This window comes from Orycteropus afer, unplaced genomic scaffold, assembly GCF_000298275.1.
Source record: "Orycteropus afer afer isolate SDZICR_OR568_19922 unplaced genomic scaffold, OryAfe1.0 scaffold00244, whole genome shotgun sequence".
In the NCBI taxonomy this organism is placed as follows: Eukaryota; Metazoa; Chordata; class Mammalia; order Tubulidentata; family Orycteropodidae; genus Orycteropus; species Orycteropus afer.
This window is the reverse complement of record NW_006921831.1, coordinates 1,324,207-1,346,969: the sequence shown is the minus strand read 5'-3', so window position 1 is coordinate 1,346,969 and position 22,763 is coordinate 1,324,207. Positions and strand designations below refer to the sequence as shown.

Below are 22,763 nucleotides of genomic sequence, written 5' to 3'. Positions count from 1 at the left end.
TAGCATGTGGTGTCTTTGGAGACACATGTTCTTGTCTGATTTATGTCAGTTGGAATGTCTGTAGAAGACATGCTGCAGACTACAGCCACAGGCCCCACCCAGCCCCTGCCTGCGTTGATAAAGTTTTATTGGCACATAGCACAGCCATTTGTTTACACAGTCGGCCTGTGGGTTGGGTGTTCGCAACTGGAGCCACGTGGCCTGCCAAGCCCACAAACTTTACTGTGTCACTTCACAGGGGAGCTCTGCCGACCCCTGATCTAGAACATTTCCCGAGCCCTTTTCAAAGCACCTGTAAAAGTGCTTCACGTGGAAAAATGTCCCCTTCGTAGTTTCGGCTGCTGTCACAACCGCACCTTTCAGGACTGAATCAACACTTGGGACAGAACGCACTCTGGGGACCCTTTGCTGCAGGAGCATCCTGTGCGGTGCACGTAGTTTGCTCCGGCCGCTAACGGGAAGGTTGGAGGTGCAGGTCCACCCCACAGCACCACAGAGGAAAGGCCTGGTGACCCACGTCTGAAAATTCAGCTGCTGACAGCCCCGTGGGTTCACTGCTGCTCTGACCCACATGGGGGCGCCGTGAGGCGGGCAGGCTCAGCAGGAGCAAGGGCTTGTCAGCAGCAGGGGTTTGGGTAATGGCGGCTGCCCAGGCTGGGTGGGAGCTAGGTCACATCTTCTCCTGGGGGCAGGGCCTGGCCGGGGTTGCTTACCTGGGCAGGTAGACCCAATCAGGGGCTGTAGGCCTGGGCTGAGCCCTCCACCTCTTGCCAAGCCCCAGGCTCAGTGGACCAACCGAAGCCCCTCATGCCAGCTGTGATTCCCGTGGGAAGGAAACACTTCCGGTTTCCTTGCTGTGCAGGTGTCCACCGCATCCTGGAAGGCTGTGGGAGCCGGCCCTGCGAGAGACCCCCACAGCCTGTCCCGCAGCCGCTGAGACCGGTCGTCATGTGCATGCATTGAGACTGACAGATGGGCAGGCCCGGCCTGGCGTTTAATTAGCGAAGGAAGAAAAAGTCACCGCAGCCCCTTCTGGCACTTGCAGCAGGGTGCCAGGCAGCCGACTGTTCCTTGGCTCTTGTTTTTAAGAACATTCGGTTCGGAGTCATGGGCCAGCTTTCAGGGCTGGCCTGCCCTGCAGGGGCTGGGCCATGTGGTCTAGGCCGCCCTCTCCCCTTGGGCATCTTTGACTTCCAGGATCTCTGTCCACCAGCCTGGAGGACGGCTTGGGTGGCCGACCCCAAACTGCTGTTGGTGAGCAGGGTTAGTACAGATGCAGGCTTCCTTGCCCAAGGCAGAGCCCTCTTGGGCAGTGGGCTGGAAGGACCACCTGCGGCTTAGAGTAAAGGCAAGGTGGGGGCTGGGGGAAAGCCTGCAGAGGGGCAGAGAGAGGGCGCTAAGGATGCAAGAAGGGAACAGTCTAGGGGAGGTGTTGTCAGCGCCATCAGGGCGACCCCATGCACAACAGAAGGCAGCGTGGGGCCGTGTCACTGTGGCTCTGAGGGCCTTCCAGCCTGGGCCCAGCTCCCAGCACCACAGCAGATGATATGCTGTTGAGCCCCACAGGGTTTTCCCCGCCTGATTTTCAGAAAGGGATCACCAGGCTTTTCTTCCTGGTCTCTCAGCCTGGCTGCTCCACTGAGAGCTGTCCACCAGGGGTGACCCGGCTAGTATTTGAAATATTGGTGGCATAGCCTGCAGCACCCCAGCACCTTACAGACCACCACAGTCCAACACAGTGCCTGATGAAGGGGTGGGGGAGGCAGGAGGGAAAAGAGACGACGAGCAGGCCGGGAAGGCCGGGAAGTGGGAAGGATGAGAATTAGAGAGAAACGAGAGGAGGGAGAGGACGCAGAGAGGGAGACAGGACGGGAAGGATGCACAGACAGAAACAGAAAAGGCACACAGAGAAAAGGGACGGAGAGTGGGGCGGAGGAAGGGCAGGGCAGAGCAAAGCGGAGAAGAGCCGTGGTCAGGGACCTGAGGAGGGCGGAGGTGGACAGAGAGGTTGGGGGCAGAGATGGAGACGCAGAGTCAGAACCCCGGGCAGTGGGAGCGCCGCGTGCGGAGAGAAGCTTGCTCGCTCAGACCTGTCTGCGTCAGCTGCAAACGTGCGCTGCAGACACGGTGGGACCTGCGCCCCCGTCTCTGGATCGATGCTACCCTAGGACCGTGTGGCCCGAAGCAGCATTGTATGCTGACTTCTTTGGCCTGTGGCTTATTTACAGTTGGTTGGTTGGATTTCTGAGCACTTGGGAACTTTCTTGTTACATCTTTCTTATTGATCTGTGGTCTCATTCCACAGTGTATTCAGCAAATGCACACTGGATGATTTAAAGCAAATCCTCCCGCTCCTCTCTCGTGTTTGTGGGACGCCTCAGATTCCGGGTGCGTGAGGTACATCCTCGGTGGTACGCAGAGCCTCCTCAGCCGCTGGGAAGCAGCGTCTGCACCGGCCCTTTGGAACTCTTGACGTGCAGTGAGAGGAGTCCACCTTCCATGTGGCGACCCGGGTTCAATTCCCGGCCACTGCACCTTGAGAGCGCCCACCCCCTGTCCCATCAGTGGACCCTGCGTGTGGCTGTGATGCTGAACATGTGTCAGCGGAGCTTCCCGACTGAAGCAGACCAGGAGGAAAGGCCTGCAGACCTACCCCAGATCGGCCAGTGAGAGCCCACGGGTCCCAGGGCCACCCGACCCCCAGCCGATCACGGGGACCGGGAGGGGCTGGACTGCGTGGGGTCGTCACGAGCCAGGGACCAGGCTGATGGTAGCTAACCGCAGCCCACTGTGACCCGCCAAGGCTGTGGCTAATGCCAGATAGGTTCAGTAACTTGACCAGGGTCACAGAGCACGTTAGGTGGGTCCCCATCGTGTCCTCTCAGGTTCCAAGTCCATGTTTCATTGACCCCGTTCCTGTTCGTCTCAGTGGGGGGGATCGTTGCCACCATCGGGTTTCTGAAGGCATTTCAGCTGCGTCTGTGCCTTCCCCACCAGCTGATCTTGGCAGGTGGCACACCTCGGGTACTTAGGTAATGCTCTTGGGTGATTGGATGCAGAGAAGGGGTCCATTTCATCTGAGTTGAGTTCTTTGCATGTCATTGTTTCTACTGGGAGAAAAGTCCACATTGACCATCTTAGCAATGAGGGGACAGCGGCTATCAGAAGCGCCAGAAGGGGCACGTTTGCAATCGCTGCCTTAGACGGTGTCTGTCTGAGTCCACATCTGTGGGCAGGGATTTGGGGGCCAGGGGAGACCCCAGGTCACTGCTAACATGTGTTATGCTGCCCCTGCACCCAGCCAGCTGATAGGCTTCCGGGAACTGGGGGTGTAATCTGTGAAAGAGTGAGCCACGTCCGTCATCTCCGAGCACGAGCCAACATCAGCTCCCCAGGATGGCCTGTGCCCTTGTGGCTGATGTTCGTGGTGACTTAGGGCAGGTCTGCATGTCCAGCAGAGGGAAGAGAGAGGAGGCACCAGTCCTGTGCCTGCCAGGAAGCAGGAAACGGATGTAGCAGGCTCCCTGCTCAGCAGGTGACAGGTGACCCGGGACATGGCGTGCCCTGCCCGCCCGCCAGCCACCCTCCGTCCCTTGCTGCAGCCAGCCCTGCGCATGTGGTGAGCTGGGCTGCCTGCCCGTGCCCTTGGCCAGAGGGCTCTCGCTGGCATCTGTGCCGAGTGGGACACCTGTTGGGCTCCCCCCACCCTCCGCGGAAGAGCTGCCGACTGCCGAGCCTCGTCCTTGGGATTGGCAGAGCCCAGAAATTTCTAGGACAGGCTGCCTGCCCGGTCCCTGGAGGCTCCTCTTTCTAATAGTGTTCCAGTTCCTGCTCCGTCAGACTGTCACTGAAATGCCTTGACTTGGACAGTGACTTGGAGGCTTCTCCGGAGCACCGTGGCCCTGCCCTGAGAAGGAGGGTCTCCCTCCGCCTGCCCCCAGCTGCTCCGGAGGGAGCTTTTTGGGGTAGTAAGCACGCCAGTCCCTCTTCCGGGAGACCAGCCCTCACAGGGTCTCCCCGGGAACCACCACCCCACCTTCCTGAGCCACCTTAGAACAGCTCCCATGGTCCTTGCACCCCAAGTTCCAGAGGCGTCGGTCCTGATGGCACATGCTCCCCTCCCGCCGGCATGGCTGAGGTGACTCTGACTCACCGGGCCCGTGTGTCAGAGCGAACCTGTGCCCACAGGGTTCTCTGTCTTCTGTTTTACTTCTTACTGTGATCTGGGGGAAAGTTTGCAGAGCACATTCATTTTCTGTTTAACAGTTTATGCACGTTTGGCTTCGTGACATTGCTTGCGATCCCCACGGTGTAACAGCTCTCTTCCCACTTCCTCGCTGTGGTAGCCTTTTCCCTGTGTCCCCCCTCTCTAAGCATTCCTGACCCCGAACTGTCCCCCTGTACCAGCGCCGCCCTTCTGATGTCCCACGGTTGACTGTTCTAAGGAACGCACCTCCCTGGTGTAACTGTTCCCCTCGCAGGCCTGGCTGTTGTTTGGCTGAAAGTTAAGCCAAAGGAGTGAGTTCAATTCCAGGGCTGAAGAGTAATTAGGGGCCATAGTCTCAGGGGTTTCACCAGTCTCTCTCAGACCAGTGTTGGTGGTGTTATGTGCTGTCAATATGGGCATTCTCACAGCACATACAAACACGTATGTGTAACTGTCGGCTGCCAGCCTTCTGTATGGTCATGGGTATGCTCCCTTCTGCCTGGTCATACCTGATCATTCAGCCTGCCTACCCATCTGTTTCCCCGTAGATGAACGGTCGTTATCACTGACAACGCAGTACTGTATGTGTGAAAGGGTTGACCTTTGTTGTCCGTATCTCTTGTGTACCCCTCCGTGGCTTCCTTTTCCTTAGTGCTATGTGTTGGCCACTCACCAAGTCAATGCTTGTGTCTACTGATCTAGCAGTGTTCCCTCTCCTCCTCTCCCTTCCCTGGTAACCAACACAGTTTCCTTCCAGGTGTAAACCTTCCCTTGACTTTTTATTGGGAGCTCTGGTGGCATAATGCCTAAGGCATGTGACTGCTAACCAGAAGGCTGGCAGTTGACTCCCACCAGCCACTCCTCAGAAGGAAGATTGGGCAATCTATTCCATAGTGATACTGCCTTTGAAACCCAAGGAGGGGTGGCTACGAGTCAGATCCAACTCAGTGGCAGTGAGTATGGTTTTGGTTTTGTTTTTGACTTTTTATAAAAATGGACTCAGGGTATGTGTCCTTCTGTGACTGACCTATTTCACTGAGCACAGTGTCCTCCCATCCTCATTAGGAGGTGATTCATAGATTCTTCATTATCCTTTAGGGTTGCATAGTACTCCGTTGGGTGTATGCACCACAGTGTGGTTATCCAGTCATCTGCTGACGGACACTCAGGTTGTTTCCATCTCTTTGCTGTTGTGACTAGTGCCGCTGTGAAGATGGGTGTGTGTTAACTGATTTGTGTCCCAGTGGGGTTTGCCATGGCCGATTTGTCCAAAGTGGGGTGCCAGGCCTCTCTCCTGAGGCACCTGTGGGTGGGCTCCTGTCTTTCAGCTAGCAACTGAGCATTTCACCATCCGTGCCACCCAGGGACCCCCCCACACACCCACATTCCCCGTTAAATACACCTTCGTTCCATAAAAATGTTCTGACATGGGTTTTTAATGTTGCCTTTGATCCCATTTGCCTGTGAGTAACTCATATTCTCAGCCAGCCTCTGGGGCCACTCAGCAGTCACCAGGCACCCCAGGAACTCTCGGACTGCAGAGATGGGGCTCGGAGTGGTTTCCACACAAAATGGGATGCTTATGGGGACTAACGGAGCGAGTGGTAATGGTGCCCAGCATTAGACCTCAGCGACATTCAATTGGTTACCTAGTAACCGTGATGCGTCTGTCTGCTCTCTGGATCTGGGAGCCGATACGGTATTTTCCAGGTCGCAGGCATGCTGTGGTCCCGCCGAGGCAGGACCGAGTCTCAGCTCCTTAGCTCCTCACATCTGCGAACATCTCCAGACAAGGCCACGTGCACAGGTCCCAGGGGTGAGGGCGAGGGCCCATCTTCTAGGAGGACTCAGTTCTACCACCTGTCCCGGGCATCTTGGTAAGACCAAGCCTGGGTATGGTTTGTTCCCGACTAAATGCCAAGCATCCCGTCCATCACCTGACACTTAGTTCAGTAGGGGTTGAATATGCTGATACCCCTGCATCTTAATCATTGGCCCCAAAAGCTTTAGTCCTAGGCCAAAACCCAGCCGCAGTTCAGCAAGGAAGAAGTGAAGCGAAGCTGCTTCGTTCGACGGGGTCAGCCTCTCAACAGGAGCCCCAGAGCTCTGGGTGGGACGTCTGGTCCACCCCACAGCCCACGTGTTCAGACGCCGGGGTGGTGGCCTGTGCGTGTGACGGGGCAGACACACCTCTGCCGGCCCGGCCTGGCTTCCTGTGGCTCCATGCTCACACCTCCTCCAGGACCAGGCTCTGCTGCCAGTGGGGCTTGTTGAGTGACTGGCAGATTCCAAACACCAGCTGTCAGCACTGGCACCTGCCACCTCTCAGAGCCCAGGAAACCTAGAGGTCCCTAAAGGCTTGTCATGGCCCCTTGTTGGGAAGCAGTGAACCCAGGGACACAGGTGAACAGCAGCTGATGTGTGGCCACTGGAGTCCTTTGAGGCAGCCTCCAGGGACATCCTTAGGCTGGCCAGTGGATTAAGGACTTGCTCAGGGCACTCCCTGATGTCCCACCACCCTCACTAGCTCCAAGTGTACACAGTAAGGTCTTTAATGTGGCCCACAGTGGGACTGTGGGATGAGTGAGAATGTGGTAACCTTTTTTTTTCTGTTTTGGTGAAAGTTTCCACAACCAAAGATAGCCCGTTTGCAAAAACGGCAAGGAGGCCATGTGTTCTGACCTCCTCTAATCCCACACGAGGAAGACAGGATCACCATCAATAGCCCAAGGCCTATTCCTGCAAGGCCAGACATGCTGCCTCCCTCCAGCCCTTTAACCAACCATTCCTCCCAAAGCACCCACCACCTCTCTCCTGGGTTCGATAATTCACTGCAGTGGCCACACAGAACTCACAGATTATGGGGTTTATTAGGGAAGCACCACAGGCTACAATTCAAGTTCAGGAAAAATGCTCAGTCTCTCTCCGAGCCCACCGTCCCTCAGCCAACAGTCTCTCATAGTCTCTTTCCCAGCAGTGCTGGTCCCTTGGTGTCTCACTCAGCAATGCGTGTCTCTTGCTTCTCTTTCCCAGCACCACGTGTTTCTTTCAGGAGCCTGTGTCTCTTTCAGCAGCAGGTCTTCCTCAACCAGCAGTCAGAGAGAGTTCTGCCCCTAGGAGGTCTCCTTTTGAGCCCGGCAGAGTGGTCAAACTAGCCAATCATAGTATCAGAACTCTAAGCACTGAGAGAGAGTGGGAACCTCCCAGAACATTGTATTGTGCCATGCCCAACAGAAATAACCCAGGTGGGCGACTTTAGCAATCAGGATCTCCACAGTTGCTAATAGCAGTTCCCACCTTGGAGTTTACAAAGACTTATGGGTAGAAAAGCCACACTAAGTAATTTACTACACCACACCGTTTCAATGGTGTCTACACGTTCAATCAGTGAACTGGGCACATGCTTCAAGGTGGGCCATCATCCTCATGCCCTTGTCCACGTTGCTGCACCATCGTCTTAACTCACTGCCCCCAGCTCCTCCCAGCCCCTTCAATTGCCATTGTCAATTTGATCTCATGTAGATAAATCTTTTAAAAAGCCCAGTGCTCAAAACAGACATACTTTACTAATTGAAATTAAATATTTTTTAATTCAAAGAAGACTTCAGGAGATAGTTTCGGTTTAAAATTTAAAGATTATCTCTGGGCAGAAGTTCAAGGGCTCACCCAGCCTCAATGGCTGCAGAATATCTGGATTCCATGAGAATTTTTAATTCTGTTTCATGATTTTCCCCCCTTTTGATCAGGATTCTTCTATAGAATATTTGATCAAAAGAACATAAAAACCTTTAACAATCTCTACTGTGTGGCCCCCAGGGGTCCTTTGACATGGAGCCACGCTTTTCAGCATTGATGTGGTCCATGACATACCAGTGAACTTGTTGGCACCTGCTGGGCACTCCCAGGAAGGGATCATCTCATGCCCCAGCTCATCCTCATGACCCCTAATGCGTTCTGACTCTGTCTGCTCAGCGGCCTCCTTAGTAGATGTGTGGCGGTGGTGGTAGTTGGGTGTCATCGAGTCAGCCGCTGACACGTGGTGGCCCCATGCACAGTGGGACAAAATAGCATGCAACTGTGTGTCAACCCCACGCTCCTTGTGGGTTGGACCATTGTCATCCAGGGTTTTCAGGGCCTGGTTTCAGCAGCGGGTCTCCAGACCTTTCTTCCTAGTCCATCTGAGTCTGAAAGCGTCTCTGAAACCAGCAGCATGGCGACACGTAGCCCCCACAGATGGATGGGTGCGGCTGAGCGTGAGGCGTCCTGGGGGGGGGATGGAAGCTCAGTCTCAGGTCGGGTTTCATGGAAGGCGAGAGCTCTGCCGCCAGACCGCCATGCGTGGAGGAAAACTGCGTTCTCCTCGGGACGTATGAGCTAGAAAAGGGTGCCATGTGCTCCGTCTGCGGGGAAAGTGCCATCATAAATGGAAAGTCCAGGATGGCCACGAGGGCCCTGGTGGCAGATGCTCAGCTGATGACTGAAAGGTCAGCAGTTCAAACCCACCTCATGGCTCCAGAGAAAAGAGAGGGGGACTGTGTGCTTCCATCAAGATTACAGCCTGAGACACCCTGTGGGGCAGTTCTGGTCAGTCCCAGAGGTCGCTGTGAGTTGGAATTGGCTTGAGGACAGCGAGTTTGGTTTGGGGTTTATGACGGCTGTAAGGAGCCCTGGTGGCACAGTGGTGGAGCGCGCAGCTGCTAACTGAAATGTTGGTGGCTTGAAGCCACCCCTCAGCCCCAGGAGACAGAGACCTGGTGATCCAGTTCCATGAAGATGAAAGATATGGCTGCCCTGCGGGGCAGCTCTCGTCTGCCACACGGGTTGTGATGAATCGACTCAGCCTCTGAGAACAGTGACCACGATGCCACAGGCACCCTCTGTGGCGGGTCTGTGCGCAGCCTGCTCAACTGTGCTTGGCCGAGCTGGCTGCCCGCCACCTCCACCCTCCATAGCTCCTGCTGCAGGTGGAAAGTGCCACAGGAGACCGAGGGGACTGGGGGCCCATCCAGGCACAGGAAGTCCCCGACTTAACCATGGATTGCCATCGTGACAGACCGCACTTGTGACTATCCTGTTTGTCCCCTGTCCATCTTCCCAGTAGTAGTGTGTGTAGCACACAGTGTTGTGGCCTGCAGCTTGCTGGTGTCATCACAGTCTGTACAGTTCTGTGTAAAAGACAAAGCAGGTTTATCAAGACACTGATGAGAAAAGACAGTAACCCAAATGGGAAAAAATGAGGTATTCGACTTATGGCAGAGCCAGCTACGACGGGACTGGAATGAAATCCCACTGGAAATCGAGGACAGACTGCACCCTAAAACACCCAGCAGCATAGATTGCACCCTACGAAGAACAGGCGTGTGTCGGGTAGGGAGAGCCAGACAGGAACGGGACGGACTGTGGCATTTGCTCCGCAGGGCCCATGATCATACTTCGGACACGTGGTCATTTGGCAGGATGGCAGTCAGAAGAGTCCCACAGGATGGCAGGGTTCCAGGAGATAAGAGAATGGGCATTCCCGCTAGCCAGGCACCCAGAGTGCAGAGGCTGGGGAGCTGACCAGTGCTGGGAAGGGCGGCGCAGACAAACGGAGCATCACTCTCAGATGGCAGCGAGGGGTCACAGTGGCCAGTGTCTGAGATGGGAGTCAGACACGGGTCAAGTTCAGAGCATCAAGGGGTGGGGAGAACTGCAGAGCCCAGAGCAGGCAGCATGGGAAGGACTGGGCTGACAGTGGCCACGGCTGTTTGGGGAAGCGAGAGGCTTTGGTTTCTGAACACTCGTTACTGTCACAGCGTGGGCTGCCAGACAAAACCAAAGACCAAACCCACTGCTGTGGGGTCGATTCCCACTCAAGGCAGCCGCTTGCGTGCAGAGTAGGACTGTCGGCCGTAGAATTTCCTTGGCTGTGCCCTTTCAGGGGCAGTTTGCCAGACATTTCCACCATGGCACTCGCTGCAGAGTGGGTTCAAGCTACTGACTTTACGTCAGTTGGGTGAACACTGTTTGCACCGCCTAGGTGTCTTCAAACCCTACAGGGCAGGGATCAGTGGCCCCATTTGTAGGGGGCAGAAGTTAGGCTCTGAGGAGCTAAGCTGGTAGGTGCAAGTGTTGGGGTTCAAACCCAGGTCTGTCTGTGGACAGAGTGAGATGGGTTAGACATGGCCAAGAATCCTGTTTAGATTCTGAGCTAACACGGGAACAATAAGGCAAAACCCATCCCTTTTAACATCGAGACAGATAGTCAGTAAATGGATGGAGACATGAGGCTTTAGGGCAAGAGAGTGGTATGGTCCCAGGAGGGGTGAGAAGGTTCATTGGTGAGTCAGGAAATGCTGTGCAGGTTTAGAGAAGGGACAGAGGACTGGCTCCATCAGCTTAAAACAAAAACTCACTGCAGTCAAGTGGATCCGACTTACAATGACCCTCCTTGCGTTTCCAAGGCGGTATCTCTGCGGAAGTAGATTGCCCAGTCTTCCTTTCAAGAAGTGGCTGGTGGGTTTGAACCGGCAGCCTTCTGGTTAGCAGTCAAGTGCCTTAAGCACTATGCCACCAGAGCTCCCTCCATCAGCTTGGGTGGTCGCAAATCAAATCATAGTCTTAGTGAAGGAAGAGAGGAAGTCAGGGGAGGGCAGCGCCAGCAAATGAGTAAACCCCAAACCACACCACGGCTGTCAAGTCGATTCTGACCCACAGCGCCCCTAGAGGACAGAGTGGAACTGCCTACAGGGTCTCCAAGGCTGTCAGTCTTTACGGAAGCAGACTGCCGCATCTTTCTTCTGTATAGCAGCTGTGGTGTTCAAACGCAGGCCTTTTGGTTAGCAGCCAAGTGCTTTAACCACTGTGCCACCAGAGCTCCTTAGCAAATGAGTGGTGACTGTCACTAGGCAAGTCCTGTGGCACAAACAGACAAGCCCTCGAGTGCTCACCGTGGACGGCTTAGCTCGGGCTGAGCACCTGGCACACGGGGCGTGCTCGAGAAACGCCAGAGACCCTGGTTGGTGCAAACGGTTAAGCACGCGGCAGTTAACTGAAGGGTTGGAGGTTCGAGTCCACCCGGGGGTGCCTTGATGACAGCACTAACGATGGGCTTCTGGAAACCCCGTGGAGCACGCGGTCATTGCGAGTCAGACTAACACGGTCACAGGTCTGGTTTCAGGGCCCAGGCACAGTGCTCAGGGCCACGGGCGGCCTTCTCGTCACCTCCTCTTCACGCTCCGCAGCCCCAGCCTCGGCTTGCTGCAGAGCCAGCATCCGTGGCTCAGGAAGGTCAAGTGCCATGACCTTGGGGTCAGAGGGCATGATGGCAGAACTGGAATTTGGACCAAGTTCACTCTGATGTTCCTACCCTCCCCCACTGCAGCACCCCTCACTGCCCCGCTGTCCCCACAAGCTCCTCGTTAGAGGGACAGCTAGAGGAAGCGACTCAGCCCCTGTGGAGACACTCTGGCCCTGAGGAGCTTCGGGGCATTGGGGGGGCTGGGGGCCAGCTAGAGGCAACACGTGCCTGGAGGGCAGGCAGGGTCTGCCCGTGGGGGGGGAGCAGACTCCGACTGTGGGCCGCCCACCCAGCTGAGAGGGCGAGGGTGGCCAGCGGTGGGTGGGGGCCTGCAGGGTGAGCATCCGTCGTGGGGTCTCGGGCCAGGTCCCAGGGGTGCCTGAGCAGGGTCCCCGGCTCTGATGGCCAGGGCTTCTGAGTGCCTGTCCTTGTCCTTGGCCAGTGGACGGAGCAGGTAGCTGGGCCCAGGCCAAGGCCACACACCCTCTGAGAAGCTGAGAGTGGAGGGAGGACGAGCAGGGGGGGGCGCAGGACGGGGGGAGACCAAGTGGAGGGGAGGCGGTCAGCATGACAGACAGGATGTGGTGTCCCACCAGGATGGCCGTGGACGCAGGCCTTGGCATCCCAGCTCCCCCCAGCCTCTGTTTCACCCTGTGGTCCGAGTCTGGGGACAGGTAGAGACAAAGAGTCCATGGCACCCTGGCATCCCCCAGCCCCCGAGGCATCCTGTGGTCCCTGGGTCCTGGCAGCCGTCGAAAGAGTGGATCCTGAGCTTTCGCATTCACAGTGTGGGGTTGCCTCATTCCACCCGGGTCCTTGTTCTCGTGTGGGCTTACAGAGAACAGTCCCCTTCTCCACAACGGGTGGCCGTGTGGCTCCATCTCAGGCCTCGGCCTTGACTGGCGACCAGGGCAGGGGAGGGTGAGGGGCCGTGGGAGGTCCTCCAGGGGACTCACAGTCAGGCCGAGTTCCCTGGAGGCCATGGCAAGTGGTCTCTGAGTCCAGACACCACATCTGACCAGCATCTTGGTCAGCAGCTGTCCTCGTAGGTGTCCCTAGGGTGCTGGCCTTTTCCTGGAAGACAAGGTCACCCTGCCCGGCATACCCGGCCGTGGGATGCCAGCAAGTTCCTGCCTCTCTGGGCCTCTCTAGCCTTCTCTGGAAGAGCACTCCTGCCGTGCCCAGTCCTGTGCCTGTCTGGGGCTCTCTGGGCCTGTCCTAAGTGTCTGTCCCGCTCCTCCACCCCAAGGCCGGCCGCCTGACCACCAGCACCCTCGGTGCATCACCCCCTCAGCCCCTGGCTGGCCTGCCCTTCATCATGCCTCCCGCTCATGGCCCAGTCCTTGCTCCTCCATCTTGCTCCCTGGCACCCCAGCTTTTACAGAGCCAACCCTTCCGTGGTCATAAGTAACCCCAAGGGCTTGAGGTCCCAGCCGGCAGCTAGGAGGGGTCACTCCAGTGCTGAATGGCCGGCCTTCCTGCGTGAGACACGGTCTCGTGGCGTCTGCCCCCCTCAAGTGCTGTCCTCGGCCACAGGCCTCCCCTCCAGACCCGCTGGCGTCCTTTAAGGCCCACTGCAGCTTCTCTCCTGAACCCGAGCCTCTTTCTCCCTTGGGGCCCTGGGGGCCTCCCCTCACCTGTCCCCCCAGCTTGCTTCCCCCTTGGTGGCTGCCACAGCCCCGATTGACTTCCAGCTGCAGCAGAGCCTGGGAACACCTGCACCCCCACTCCTGCGGTCCGGGGTCAGGGACGCAGACTGCACGGCCCCTGCTGAGGCCAGCTGGCAGTCCCTTTCTGTCCCCCTGCCTCTAGGGCAGTGACAGCACGGCCAGGCAACACTCCTGTAGCCCAGAGGGGGCTTAGGCCACCGCGGCAAAGTTGGAGCATTTGGGTTTCTTTAAAATATATATATATATGTGCATGTGTATGTGTGTGTGTGTGTATACCTATGTATATGTGCTCTGCTAAGAAGCCACCAATGGCCTTAAATTGTCGCCTCAAAGGGGGCGGCCTGCGTGCCCTCTGTCCTGTCCTCGGGAGCTCAGCATGCCCCAAGGAGGAAGCTGCTCCTGGCAGCTTTGGTCTCTAACAAGACGGGGTGCTGGGTGATGAGCCGCCTGTACCCCCTGCACCCTAAATCCGCTGCAGCAGCAGCTGCACAGAGGCACACGGAGCCCCAGCCGCCCGGCCCCCGTGCCTGCCCCAAGCCCGGGCCGGGGTCCTTGGTGCGGATGACGTGGGGCCGGGCCGTCAGATGACTGTGGGGGCTCCACCGCATGCCACATGCAATAGGATGGGAGAGAGGGGGGCGGTGGACGCATGACAGTGCTCTGCGTCTCCGGTGCCTTCCGCCCGCTCGTGCGGAGTAGAGGCTTGGATTTGCTTAACCCCCCTGGAGGAAGGAAGGAAAATGCTGCCTCATTTCTCTGCCGGCTGATGGCACTTGGCTGCCCAGGGGGCTTGCGGACGACCCTGGCCAGCGGGCCACTTACTTTCTGTCCTCCCGGCGTCCCTGCAGCCCCCGGATGCTGTGAGCAGGGCCCTCGGCCACTCCTGGCGGCCGCTGCACCACGTAGGATCCTTGCTGCCTGCTCGTGCTTGCCCCCTCCCGTCCCCGGAGCCACCCCGCTCGCCCAGCCCGCTCGCCGGCGCTCCTCCTGCCACCGTGCTGACACCGGCCGTCCTCATGCTGCTGGCGAGCGGGGCTGATTAATTGGCTAGGATGATGAGCGTCCCCGGAGGAGGCTCGGCCACGGTGATGATGGTGGGTCACAGTAACGGTCGCTGTGCCCGCAATTCTCTTTACAGTGACTGCATCATCGAGGAGAAGACAGTGGTGCTGCAAAAGAAAGACCATGAGGGCTTTGGATTCGTGCTCCGCGGGGCAAAAGGTAAGCCCGTGCTCCCGGCCGGGGTGCATTCACGCGTGTGTGTGTGTGTGTGTGTGCATGTGCCTATACGGAGAATGCTCCCGACTGGCAAAGAAGCATTTTTCCTGGGGGCACTTGGTTGCTAGACAACCATGTTCTTCAGCATCCTGCCTTCCTCGGAGAACATTGCCGGGGCTTCCGTTAGGAATATCTTTAATTTTCTGTGCTCGAGATGGCTCGGAATGGCTCTGGCTCTCCCTCCCCCCACCTCTCCTGCTAAACCATGGGGACAATGGGTATTTGGTGGCTCAGTCCAGCCAGAATAGAGCAGGAGTCGGCGCTGTGGGTCTCAGATGCCGGCATGGCCGGGCCGGCGTTCCAGGAACCTGGAGACTGCTCGTTCCGTGAGGGGACTTGATTCCAAGTGCAGCAGTGAGCTCGTCTGTAAGGTGACTTTGCAAAGGCAGTGTGGTGAGGTGGTCCCCCTGCCTCGGGCCCAGCTGGCAGTACATCCAGTACTTGGCCTGTGGTGGGAGGCTCTGGGGCTGTGTTCCATGTGTGGAAACGTCCCCATCACCGGCCCTGAACTTGGGGGCTTCCCTTCAGAAGGAAAACAAAATGGCATCAGGCATGTCCCCAGGAGAGGAAGCATCTGTCCCCACGTGTGGGGCCGGGACGCGGAAGCTTCCTCCGGTGCTTCTGCCGCCTCGGCTGGGGAGCCTGGGCCCAGGCTGGGGTGGCCCCCGCCCTCTGGGACCATCCTTAAACTGAGGCGTCCCTGGAAGGAAGCTGTCCAGAGAGAACAAGAAAAGGAGACAGAGCTTTGCGTGTGCGTGTGTGTGTGTGTGGTGTGTGTGCCGCCCCCCCACCCACCCCCGGCTTCCCATGACGGCCAAGAGCAGCCCCTCGCTAGCCCTGGAGGTGCACTTGGCAGGCACAGGGCCCCAGAAGCCAAGGCTGACTCCATGGAGGAGTGCCTGGCCCTCCTGTGGACACTGGGCACGGAGTGGCCCCCTGAACCACCGAGAACACGTAAGCCAACTCCAACTCCACAACTGCAGCCCGGGTCCTCTCTTAACCCGGGGGTGGGCATTCTGTGTCACCCGACTTCCCAGTGAGGCCTCTAGGCTGTGCCTCTACATAGATGTCAGGGTGGCAAGTGGCTCCCTGTGGTGTCTCTGTGGCTCTGTGTGGCATGGGAAGGACTTTCCATTTTTAGAAGCGAAAACGTTTCGTCACTGACGCTCTGAAAGAAAATGACAGGCATGTAGCAAGTCTCAGCAGAGGGGCCGAGGGGGAGGACGGGCACCAGGGTGGACGGCTGGAATAGGCGGGGAACTGGGCACTGAGTACCGTGCCCTCCACAAAAGAGCATCGGCCTGGACCCTCACCCCACCCCTGATTTCCAACAGGGGACACGCAAGCCCCCCCCAGGGTCCTAGAGGGAGGCAGGGACTGCCAACGTGGGGAACATCTCCCAGGCTCGTAACCAGATGCTCCTTGTCTTCCCAGCTGATACACCCATCGAAGAATTCACGCCGACACCAGCTTTCCCGGCCCTGCAGTACCTGGAGTCCGTGGATGAAGGCGGGGTGGCTTGGCAAGCCGGTCTGAGGACTGGGGACTTCTTGATCGAGGTAGGGGCACAGGTGTTTATGTCCTTCTGCTTGTAGAGAGCGCCGTCTCTCACCCAGTCGGAGGTCTGTGGCCTTGGTCCTCAAGCAGGCACGGCGGTGCTCATGGAGGCTGCCCTGGACCGTGTTGCTGATATCCCACCCGCTGCAGGGGGTCATCTTTGAGATCCTGGTTATACTTCTTGAAGGAAGGAAAGTGGTACTGATCCATTGGTCTTAAACTAGAAAGCCCAAAGACGAGCAATGTGGTCGCCATGGTGTTGGGGACACATGTGGCTCTATGGGTGCTTTACCTGTGGTTCTAAGGGACCCCAGGAGGAGCCGTCATCCATCCTCGGGTTGTAGGGGCAAGTTGGAAAGTCCTCTATTTGACTCCTGCTTGTGTGGCGTCTCTTACGTGGCTGGCTAAGAGGTCACTGACTCGCACGTTTCAGGGACTGGCTGCTGGGGGCACGGGAGTTATCCAAGACAACTGGACAAACAGAGTGTGGTCAAGAGGAGTGGCAGGAATCTATGGTGCACACAGGAAACTGAAACTCAGATGCTTTAAAAACTAGTTTAGGCCAGTGTGTCAAAGGAGGGGACCTTCACGTCATTGGAAGAGTCCCACTCAATGCCAGTGCTATGTTTTGCAAACTCTACCCGGAGCTGGCCTGTTGGTAGGTGTGAGGCTTGGAGTCTCCAGCACCTCAGAGGTCCCTCCTGTCTGCGTGTTTAGGTGTGACTTGCAATCTTGTTACTCAAAGGAATGTGTTAGTCTTTGGGAATCTTTGGAATAAAAGGCTGTGTTGTATGTTGGTAAAACATGCAGGAGACTCGGAGGACCCGTGTTTGGGCTTCCTGTTCTTCCGTGTTAACCCAAACCGTGCCACGTCGGCCTCAGAGACCCACGAGCAGTGGAGGGCGTGACCACGTGGTAGTTATCCACCACTGGGTGAGTGAGACCCTAGTTCTCTCTCTAAAGGAAGCGGCCACGCCGCAGGTGCTGGTAGAGGAGCCCCGGCACCATTTCTCTGCATTGGGCTGACTTAGACACTGAGCGTGTGGTTGGCTCAGGCTGTGGTCCTGCCCACATCTCTCAAAAGTTTCTAAAACTAGGAAAGGGTGGTAGAAATCCGCAGGAAGAGACTGGCTTTGCAGAGAGTCCAGCGAAATGGAGAAGGGATTGGGGCTTATCCCACGGGCCCACGTTGTTCTTCTTGGACTTGCTGAATGATGTGCCTGAGTTAGGAGTGGCCGGTCAGCACCAGGTTTGGATGCATTTGAATTGGGGGGTGCATGTCCAGAATGATGGAGCCTCAGGTCTGCTGTGACTCTGTGGGTTAATGGGTTCTGTAACCCTCACAAAAATGCAGAGGGGGTTGAATCATCCTCTGTGGGATGGGTTGTGCTGTAAGTTCCCTTCCTGGGTGTGCGTGTGTGTGTGTGTGCGTGTGTGTGTGTGTGTAAGTGACAGAGAAGGAGAGAGACACTCCGACAGGCTGCTGCTGCTGTTCTTGCTCTTTGATGATGATGGAGCCACAGAGCCCCTGCCGTTGAGGTCATTGGATTATTTCCTTGATAAACTAGCCAATGGGAGGAATGTGGGACTCCAGGTGGGTGTTGGGCCGTCGCTTTCCTGGGGAGCAGAGATGCACCAGAGTAGCGGGTGTCCCTGCACGTCGAGGCCGTGCTTGCCCACCTGGGCTGGACAGACCCTCCACTCCCTGGGCTAGACGCCGCCGTGGGCATCTGGAGCAGTGGGGGTGCCCGCATGTCTGCTCCCAGAGCACCACTTCTGGCATTGTTTTAACCCCGGCTGTGCCGACGTGCTTGCCCTTGTGTTCTGGGCGTGTGTCCTGTGACCTCTGCATTTGAGGCTGCCAGATGCTGGTCCTGAGGTGGACTGAGGTTTGTCTCGGTTACTAGGACACAATGACCAGGAGCGGGGGCCGTCACAGTCCCAGGCACCAAGACTGTTGGCCTCATGGAAGCCGGGTACTGATGGGTGTGCAGGAGCCTGAATTGCTGGACTCCTAGCCCTTTCCATGGGCTCCCTGTTCACTTCCAAGGTCACTGCACAGGGCTCAGAAATTCTCCTATAGTTGATCAGATTAAAAAGGCTGGCGGTCTCCACTGAGCTGTCTCCTAACAGCTGAGTTTCCCCACAGAACCTGGGATCGCTGTACCCAGCCTTTTGCCGTGGCTTTTGGCTCCCTGTGACCCCACGTGCATCAGAAGTGGGCACCACAGGGTTTTCACTGGCTGATGTTTTAGACGTTGATTGCCAGGCCTTCCTTCCAAGGTGCCTCTGGGGGACTTGAACCTCTAACTTTGCGGTCGGCAGCCAAGCACTTACCTGTTGGCACCAGCAGGGACTCCTGGCGCATGATGGTGTGTTTTCTCCTGTGTTTTCCATGGAGGACGTTGACTTTGGGGGGTTTCAGTGGACTCAGATGCCTCAGGTGGACTTTTGTTTTGGCAAGAGGCTGTCCTGGACTCGTAGGGCTCCACACGCTTGGTGTGACCTGTGAGGTCTTGGTCTGTGAGCTGCACAATGAAGGTGCCTCGCCTGCCTTCCCCCCCAGTCACCTTGCCAGGCACCTTCTCTCTCCACTCTTCGAAAGAAACTCAAAAGTGTGTCAGATTTACCTTCTTGTTAGAAAGCACACTGCAGTTTGAACTTTGGGAGAAGGGGTAACTTTGAAGTCTGTATTCACGGTGGGAAGCTATCCGTGCTGACAGGGCTTTTCTGTCCCCCTCCGCCTGTGTCAGAACACCTCGACACTGTCACCTGCTGAGGGCCAGACTCTGATGGACTTCCTGTTGTGCCCGGGTTTCCTGGGGTCCTCACTTTCAGGCGTCCCTGGGGGTGCGAACAGGGAACAGTCAGCTGCTAACTGAACAGTTGGGGGTTCAATCCACCCAGTGGCACCTCAAGAGAAAGGCCTGGCCATCTACTCCCCAAAAAGTTGGCCCTGAGAACCCCAGGGAGGCCAGATCATGCAGCCCAGGTCCACGGAGCCCAGATCCATGGAGCCCGGGTCCATGGAGCCCAGATCCACGGAGCCCAGGTCCACCATGCCCGGGTCTGTGGAGCCCGGGTCTAAGGAGCCCGGGTCCATGGAGCCCGGGTCTATGGAGCCTGGGTCTAGCAGTAGCAGTAGCAGTAGCAGTAGCAGCTAGTCCAAGCTGCTGGAATGTGTTTCTCCCCAGCCTGAGTTTTGGGGGCAAGTCTGTGCTTTTGGTGGTCTTTCTTCATTCTCTACAACTCCCCTCTCCCCAAAAAAATACAAGTCCAGTGCCCAAGGCTCTTTTCAAACCAGGAATTACAAAGAGCTGGGGTGAGTGTGCACATATTGGAATGTCATAAGGAATTCATCTCAGGGTGGGCACAGGGGATGAGTGGGTGTCCTGTGGGTGGGGACACTTTCACAGTGGTCCTGGGTCTATGTGTTTCGCTGTTTCTAGATCAGCTGGAGGAGGAAGACGTGGTGGAATCCCAGGGACGGCCGAGGCCAGTGACTGTACCTGCCTAGTGAAATGTTAAGCAGTCAGGGAAGAAACCGTAGGGAGCTTCTAGGAGGTAACAGGAGTGGGCAGGGTGGGAGGAGCAAGTTTCCTGGGAAGAATGCTGGCAGGACAGAGATGCTCGTGGAGCAGTGGGCTGAGCCAGGGCCAGTGAGCCCCGGGAGAGAACCGGGAAGTTAGAGCAAGTGTCTATCCATGTAGTTCAGAGGTTAAGATAGGGACCAGGAGCCAGGCTCTACCAGCCAGGAATGGTGAAGCCACATCCCTCTTGGTCACAACAGAACAACAAAACCCAACTTACTGGTTTTCAATAATGACAGGAGCTTGTCAGGGAATTGACACTGGAGCCTTTAGAGGTCGATCAGCTTTCAGGTATAGTGTGCTCAGGGCGTCATCTGCTATTGCTTTGAAATTCTCTTGGTTCAGTCTCCTAGCCACCTCCAAACACGTATGAGAGCTCATAAGGGGTACGTAGGTGCCTCATGGCTGACGGTTGTGTTGTGGAGTAATCACGCCAAGGGTGGGAAGCAGCTTTGATGTCCTGCCCAAAAAAACCCCAAAACAACCAGGTGCTGCAGAGTGAACTCTGACTCACGGTGACCCCATGTGTGTCAGCGTGCACCTGGGCTCTGGGGAGTTTCGTTTCTTTTTGTTAGTTGTCTTGACTGTGAAGATATGCTTAGCACCCCATATGCTAGTCACCACTTTTCACATACACAGTTCAGTGGGATCAGTGACATCAGTCATGCTGTGTGCCTGTCACCCATTTCCTTTGCCAAGTTTTCCATCCCCATAAACAAACAGTGATTCCCCCTCTCCCTCCCCGGGGCTCCATAAACCATTCAGCCCCACCCTCTGCTCATGGCCTGCTTTATGCTCTTGTGTTGGTGGGATCAGACAGCATTGGCCCTTCGATGACCAGCTTGCTGTGTGCAGCATGACCTTTCCAGGGTCACGCCCGTGGTGGCGTGCGTGAGCACTTGCTGTCTCACCGTGGCTGAGCAGCACCCCACTGTGTGCACAGGCCACACTTCCTTCTCCCTCATCTGTCGATGGGTGCTGGGTCGTGTCCACCCCTGACTGCTCTGCACAGAGCTGCGGTGAACGCTGGCACACCCCAGCGAGCTCTCAGCGAATGGTTGGTTAGAGGTAGTTTGCCAGGCCATCCTGCTGCAGCACCTCTGAGTTGACTCGAACCTTCAAGGCTTCGGTTAGCAGCCAACTGTGTTAACCATTTGCACCCGCCCAGCTCTGGGACTGCCCAGCTCTGGGACCGCACCGCCCATCGGCCTGGTCCCATGAGACCTAGCTGGGCCACAGTCACTGGGAGACCTATTCAGGAACACAGGGACCTGGTCCCCAGCGGGAGCATCCAGGTGTTCAGAGAGCTACTGTGATGCTGTAAACGTTTTCCGATGGGCGGGTGGGACAGCGGCCTGCTGGCCTGATTTGTGTGGGTGTTTTGAACCTCTTGACTTTGGCGTTCAAACTGAAGCCCAAGCAGGAGCCCCTGCTGGGTTAATGTCCTAGTGGTTTGCACGTGAGAGCTGTCTGAAGCCCAGGGTGCTTCCTACTGCTCCCCATTTGCAAACCAAGTTTTGTTCCTTGAACTGTTTTCATGACTGAAACACGCTGCATCTCCAGAGGGGCTCATAATGCAAAAACCTGGGAAGGGAAGTGCTGCGCCCCATGTCCCAGAGCCCGTATCTTTCTCTTTAATCACTGAGCTGTGGCTGCCAGACACTGCCCTGTCCTGTATGGTGCCCACACAGTCCTAGAGGGGCGCATCTGCTGGTACCCCCTTTTACAGATGAAGAAACTGAGGCACAGAGTTGTTGTTGTTATGTGCTGTCGAGTCGGAACCGAATCATAGCGACCCCTCCTTGGGTTTCCAAGGCAGTATCACTACGGAAGTAGATTGCCCCATCTTCCTTCCGAGGAGTGGCTGGTGGGTTTGAACCGCCAGCCTTCTGGTTAGCAGTCAAGTGCCTTAGGCACTACGCCACCAGAGCTCCCACAGAGAGGTTACATAATTTGCCCAGGGCCACACAGCTGGTGAGGGGAGGAGCTGGGACTCCAACCCAAGCTGTCTGGCCCAGGAACATGTCTAAATATCATCAGTGTATGTAAGGAGCCCTGGTGGCACAGTGGTTACGCACTTGGCTGCTAACGGAAAGGTGGGTGGTTCAAACCCACACATTATCCCATGGAAGAGCGATGTGGTGGTGTGCTTCCGGAAAGAGGGCGGCCTTGGAAGCCCTACGGGGAGGTTCTGCTTTGTGCTACAGGGTCTCTGTGAGTCAGAATTGACTGGTCAGCAGTGACTTTGGGATTTGGGAAATATTTGTAAGAGACATGTTGATGTGTTTAATGTATGAGGGGCGAAGGGGCAGAACAGCATTGCAGAGGGGACTCGGGTGAGCAGCAAACCCTGCGCAGTGGGGCGGCAGCCACGTGACTGCTGAAGCCAAAGAGCAAACCAGGAGGTGACCTTTTCTGTTTTCAAATCCGCAAGCGTGCTTCTTCCTCCGTCATTACGACACTTGCACACTTGCTGGCGGCAGCGACCTCGTGAGCCACACGGAGGCATCCGTCCAGGACTGGTTTCAGAATCGGGATGGCAGTGTGTTCACGAGCCAGCACGCTGCACCAGGAACTGTGCACCTCGGAACCTGTTAGAAGGGAGTGATGCCAAAAAGCTGAGACCACCGGGGACAGGGGCGGGGGCTGCAGGGGCCACACAGAGACCTGCTGTGGACTCCAGACATGGCATGAAGGGTGCGCCCATGAGCAGTGCTTCATACCAACAGGAAATGATTTTGTTATTTTAAGTGAAAAAACAGACTGAAAAGTGCCTGCACGATATCCCTAAGTTACCCCCACCCTCTGAATGACCCCCCAGATTGTCCTTGTTTTCAGCTGCCATTTAGCCCTCAAATGTTGACCGCACGTCCCGTGGTGCGCTTCCCGTCCTGTGCCAGGCCCATGGCCGATTGCAGATGCAACCCCTGGGCTCCCTGGGTTCTCGTGGGCTGATTGGGGAGGAGACCACCAGGCCTTTTCTCTTCATCCGTCTCAGTCTGGAAGCTCTGCTCACACCTGTTCAGCATCCCAGCCACACACAGCCTCCACGGACATGCGGGTGGGGGCTGGGCATGAGGGGCACTGGCCGAGACTAGAAGCCCAGTCTCCCCATGGAAGATGGGAATTCTCCCAGTGAACCACCACTGCCCCCGTGTCTCCCCAAAATGGACATAAAGAAA

The 22,763-nt window shown here is 56.8% G+C and overlaps 1 protein-coding gene across 1 annotated transcript in view; it reads left to right on the top strand.

The window, feature by feature from the left end:
- Nucleotides 1–22,763, top strand: part of SHANK2 (SH3 and multiple ankyrin repeat domains 2) — a 626,142-nt gene that overhangs the window by 405,402 nt on the left and 197,977 nt on the right. The window contains exons 13-14 of the mRNA XM_007949326.1: nt 14,295–14,377; nt 15,869–15,993. Of these exons, the coding sequence (XP_007947517.1) occupies nt 14,295–14,377; nt 15,869–15,993 (208 nt within the window). The remainder of the gene's footprint in view (nt 1–14,294; nt 14,378–15,868; nt 15,994–22,763) is intronic.